This window comes from Rhinoderma darwinii, chromosome 2, assembly GCF_050947455.1.
Source record: "Rhinoderma darwinii isolate aRhiDar2 chromosome 2, aRhiDar2.hap1, whole genome shotgun sequence".
Lineage (NCBI taxonomy): Eukaryota > Metazoa > Chordata > Amphibia > Anura > Rhinodermatidae > Rhinoderma > Rhinoderma darwinii.
Genome location: NC_134688.1, coordinates 105,117,927 through 105,123,926, shown reverse-complemented (window position 1 = coordinate 105,123,926; position 6,000 = coordinate 105,117,927). Strand labels below are relative to the sequence as shown.

Genomic DNA, 6,000 nt, shown 5'->3' with positions numbered 1-6,000 from the left:
AGTATTGCAATGCCAATTGTTTCTTATAGGGCACACCTAGACATTGACACCTGTCACATATTGCCATGAGGATGGGAGTGACAGGTGAGGGCCAGGTGTACACCCCAGTGTTCTTCTCCGGGTGTAGGGCACATAGATCGCTGCCTGCTCTTTACCGATCATCTCTGCTGACATCCTCACAGCCACACATCTCCAGCCCCATCATATCTACTCCAGGTGCAGACAAGTGCAGGGTGTTTTCTGGCTGACAGTCCAGAAATGTTCAGTACTACTCAGACAATACCGAGATGGGAGGAACAGGGGGCTAGGAGAAGCCTGTGCCAGGCAGAGGAGGATTGGAGGAATATGAAATGATGGAAGGAGGGGGTCTCTCCTGCTCACCACTGGATGGGGCTGGGGGTGGCAATGGACCTTGAAACTCATTCCTTGGACTTTCTCCTGTAACACATCACACTTCCACATCCTCAAAGCAAGTGGAGAATCTCATACTTCCCTTGTCACCTTTCAGCCTTGTCCAAAAACTCCAGCACCCCACCTATTATTCACTGTCCTCTTCACCATAGACAGAGAGTGGCTGATTCAATGGGGGAAGGTTTTATCCCTGCTCTAAATCCGACCATACAAAAACTCTGGACAGGTCACTGCTTCTTGAGCTAGGAAGACCCCATTTGCTTCTTTTCAAGTGGAGAGCAGGTCCCTAAGGCAAGAATGGATCTCCTCTGCTTGGCTTTTGCTATCTTCTGCCAGTGGACTCTTCCCAAGGTAAGGGAGACTAGGTGGTGGAGAAAGTGCTGTAAGATGCAGTGATAATAGGGTTAATGGAGGAAAATGTTGTGATCACCTTGTTTTTCTAAATGCATGACAAAATGTAACAGCTCAAAACTTGTTTGAGAAGAAAACTGTGAGAAGAAGTAGGTGGGGGATGCAGCTCCTGCCTGGAAGTCCTCAGTGTGTGGGCAGCTGCTTCTCTCTGAGAATCAACACTCTGGGCTCAGGGTACATGAGGTTTATTGGCATGGAGTTTCCTGTAGTACTTGTTTACTAGTTCAGAGTATAGCAGTGTATTAACCAGTTGGCTTGTGACTACTCTGCCAGCTCCAGACCCTGCTGGGCATGAAAGTGTTCTCATGGCATACCCTGTTTAGCAAGTGATGCCCTGATAAAACAACACTACAACTAGAGTCTATTTTATCTACTGTTACTGTGAACTTACATGCAATATATTTTTCTCTGTTATCAGCCTTTCCAGACTGGAGAGAGTCTGACAGTAGTATTCCTCTATGGGATTAGTGACAGGAGGTCCAGAAAAATGTCTGGCCCCATGATCGCTACTTTATCTGAACCTCCAGAATCACTTACATATGTGGGAATGTTATTAGCGGCTCTTTTTACAAGCGTGCTATTATTGTAGGTTTCGTACTCCTTTAACCCTTTATGTTTAAAGTCCGACATTGCTGGCTAGGAATGGGCTTATTCTTTTTTTTCCTCTTCATTCATCTGAATAAAGGCTTCTTTGTCACATATGAGAGTTACATTTTTTTATTCTAGAAGCACATGCACAAGATTATATTTGCAGTTCAGTATTTTGTTAAAAAAAATTCTGATTTATCGCTAAAAGTGTTCATTTTGACCATGTTGTATAGCAGTCCACTCAAAGTATAAGAAACATATTAACTACTTGGTGTCTAAACAAAGAAATTTGTGTTCAAAGTTGTCCATAAACCCCTTGGGAATAAAGAGTTAAGACTTTGCCATGTGTCCTGTTATAATGAGTGAATTATTCACCTGATACTAGACATGCATTTTAATAAGATCAGTATTAACTACTTAGCATAAAAATACACTAGATCAAACACTTTGAGGTCCACAGGGCACAAAGGACTGGAGATTGTATATTGCATTAAAAGTATCCAGGGCTCATTGTGTCACACGAGATTTTTGATGAACGCTGTGGGTTGACCATTAGCTTTGCAGTTTTCAAGGTTATTAAGATTTCAGCATCCATAGATGAAGAAAACATAGTCTATAAAATCCTAACACTACTCAAAGACTTGGACATCCAAGTGTGACTCCCAAGTCACGCTCGCAGGGGTCCAGGAAGCTGAGCTATGGTTGCTTGTTAAGATCTGCACATTGGCAAACTGTGGTCACCGTTGACTTGCTTTCCCGGACGTACAAAGCAGCAGCTCTGCGGAATTATAAAATGTATTTTCTGCCGGAGCCTGTTCTTTCCCTGTTATATTAGTCAGGGAAAGAAACTCTACGGTGCCCAACATATGCCCAGTGTGAGGACTCCGACAAGTAGAACGCCATAGCTCAGCTTCCCAAACTCCTGAGAGTGTGGCATGGATTGGAAGCGGGATAGACGGGTAAACTGCACTCACATTTGGATTTTTAATGGGGTTTTAGTTTAACTAAATGGGATACAATTATACCTAGAAAATAATCTCCATTGGTTGGGCGTTTATGTATTGGGCACTTGTTTTATAGCATCGGGGTATACAATACATTTCTAGTACTGCCATAAATAAAACTTTCCATATGCTATAATCCTGGTCAATAGCCCTACAGAACTATAGAATCCGATCCCATAAATGCTGATCTTTATTTTATTTACGAAAGACGAATCACCGTTAAGAAGTATGGTGTCCGAGCCTCATCCCTCAAACATTTCCCAGTTTGGAAAGTGCATTGAACATTGTCCATAGACCCAGTGCTGCTAGTTTTATGTCAAGTACACGGCTCTCTTAATATTAAATCAGTCCTCATTTCAGCAGCGGATTCAGTGTAACTATCATGAAAATTATTTATATTCTCAGTGAACATAAATGATAAATTGATAGGATTTCTCATAGGCTGCGTGTACGTTGTCTTCTGCCGCTACATGGTTGGATTCTATTGTTATAATAGGCACAGGATATCATTAACAGACATTATTTCTCTATCTATTGTCTTTAATCCACAGGTTACAGATGGCATTATCGGTTCTAGAATATCCTTGCCTGTTTTATGTTCTCTATTTTCACATGCAGCACATTCATATTATACATTCATTTTTCATCGATTGTCAGCTCTTGGGGTGAGAAGTACATTATAATCTGAAACTGCGGATAACTCGCTTTTAAGACAACACAATTGTATTATTTTGGTGGTAGTTTGCAACACCAGTGCTGGTCATGACTAGATAATGAATTGTAAAAATGTCTTCTTTTTATCATTTCAATGTATTGAAGTGAATGCAGCGTATCAGTAATTCCCGGTCTTGTACTGCGTCAGTAATGTCCACCGTTGTCCGTGTCATTGTGGAAACGTGTTACTAAGTCTATATGCGTCATGTCAAGTTTATTCTTCATACATTTTGTGCTCACCATACTTATATGTTATGTTCCATCCTCATACATGTTATTGGTTTTATACCAGTTGTGTAACAAAGAACAGCTAAGATAATATTTCCCACCAGGAAATAATTTCAGAAGATATAATAGATAGAATAGAAGAATCATTTCCTATTCATAGTAGTTTATAAACTTAAATGTGCTTTCCACGTATGATATAGCCGTGTGCCACGGTGCTATACAAAGCAACATTATTTTTCAGTTCCTTAAATAAAGAATTTTATTTGTGTTCAATAAATCTTGTTCATATTCAATACAGTACCGTCAAGTCATGTGGTATTTGAGTTACATTCATATTGTTACCCCAGTATTCTATATGCAGGTTTGAGAAAAATGCTCATTGTTATCCCAGTACTTTATAGGTAGGTTTGAGTTACATTACCATTTCGTACTCCAGTTCTTTATGGACAGGTTTGAGCTAAACTATTATTTACCCTAGTACTCTATGGGCAGGTTTGAGTTAAATTATCCTTGTTACCCCAATACTCTATGGGCAGGTTTGAGTTAAATGATTATTGTTAGCCCAGTATTCTATAGACAGGTTTGCTACATTATCATTGTTAGCTCAGTACTCTGTAGGCAGGTTGAGTTACATTGTTACCCCAGTATTCTATAGACAGGTTTGCTACATTATCATTGTTACCCCAGTACTCTGTAGGCAGGTTGAGTTACATTGTTACCCCAGTATTCTATAGGCAGGTTTGAGTTACATTATCATTGTTACCCCAGTACTCTGTAGGCAGGTTGAGTTACATTGTTACCCCAGTATTCTATAGACAGGTTTGCTACATTATCATTGTTACCCCAGTACTCTGTAGGCAGGTTGAGTTACATTGTTACCCCAGTATTCTATAGGCAGGTTTGAGTTACATTATCATTGTTACCCCAGTACTCTGTAGGCAGGTTGAGTTACATTGTTACCCCAGTATTCTATAGGCAGGTTTGAGTTACATTATTATTGTTACTCCAGTACGCGATAGGCACATTTGCAATTATATTATCATTGTTACCCCAGTACTTTATGAGCAGGTTGACGTTAAATTATTACTATTACCTCAGTACTGTATAGGTAGGTTTATTACATTATCACTAATATCCTTGTACTCTACAGGCAGGTTGAGTTACATTGTTACCCCAGTATTCTGTAGGCACATTTGAGTTCCATTATCATTGTTACTCCAGTAGTCTATAGGCACATTTACAATTACATTATCATTGTTTCCCAAGTACTTTATGGGCAGGTTGACGTTAAATTATTACTATTACCTCAGTACTCTATAGGTAGGTTTATTACATTATCATTATTATCCCTGTACTCCACAGGCAGGTTGAGTTACATTGTTACCCCAGTACTCTATAGGCAGGTTTAAATTACATTATTATTGTTACTCCAGTACTCCATATGCAGGTTTGAGTTACATTATCATTCGGCAGGTATCTGAACATGTTATGGAGAGTGTACTATATGAAGTGTTAACACATCTAATTTGATGGCATTTAAAGACACCATGATACTAGAGGAGACTTGAAATTAATATTACCATATACAATGACCAATCGCTTTACCTTGTGTACCCCATTACCATTCTCTATCCTTAAGAACGTAGCTGATATCTAAAGATTTCCCAGTAGTCATGAGGCATCTTATATCTTCAGCAGGACATCTATTACGTCTTCTCGATTCATTATTGGAAAACATTTCAATAAAATAAATAAATTTACAAATGTAACATGTAATACAGGCAGTGCGTGTGTCTCAAAAAGTTTAACATAAATCTGAATTATGGTTAAAGGGAAGCCATTGATAGGTGTGATCCTATAGAGGTGCTAGACTTAAAAGTAGTGTTTACATTACGCAATTACATAGTTACATAGTTAGTATAGTTGAAAAATGACAAGATGTGAACGAAAGGAAGAGGTAGGGTACACTTGGGAACGCTGCATCCCCCTATTGATACAGAAATAGGTAAAAAAAAATAATTAAAAAAAACAGGCATGAGTAAATCTGCCTAAAAAGGTACAAAAATCCCATCTGATCTCAAGATGTAATCAGGTCTGGATCAACAGCAAACACATTAAAACCGACAACCTTGAAAATAAATTATGGCCGGGTCATTGCTTGGAAAAAAATAACAAATTGCAGAATTTAAAAGTTGAGCAGCCATTCTGAGATCTAAATCAAATAAACAATATTTAAAAACTTCATTGCCTTATTCTCACTTTGCAGTTATGGCGGAGTTTTTAAGAGTTTTTTTCTTTTGTAGCTAAACCAGGAGGAAGGAAAAGTATAAAGGAAAAGACTTCTATTGCTCCACTTCTTTGGATCCAACCCTGGTTTTGGCTTAAAAAAAACTGCACCAAAACTGGACTTTGTGTACATGGCCTACAGCACGTTGTGTCTTAAGTCTCTGTTACGTAAATAGATTCCAGTACATTATTAGGGTATGCTTAACATGGTTTCTCAACCTGTTTCTACTGAGGTCTCATCAACTAGAATATGGTGATGCCTGGACCTTATCATTTGTCTTGTGGACTTAATATAACAATTAAAAAAAAGCACAAAAGAAATCAATTATGTTGCTAAACCAGAGATTGATGCAGCCAA

General features: G+C 38.7%; 1 protein-coding gene across 1 annotated transcript in view; it reads left to right on the top strand.

Annotated features, from left to right (window-relative positions):
* Positions 1-237: 237 nt before the first annotated feature.
* NXPH4 (neurexophilin 4) overlaps positions 238-6,000 on the top strand; it is a 253,032-nt gene continuing 247,269 nt past the window's right edge. Inside the window, exon 1 of the mRNA XM_075852006.1 lies at positions 238-762. Within this exon, the coding sequence (XP_075708121.1) occupies positions 709-762 (54 nt within the window). The 5' untranslated portion in view covers positions 238-708. The remainder of the gene's footprint in view (positions 763-6,000) is intronic.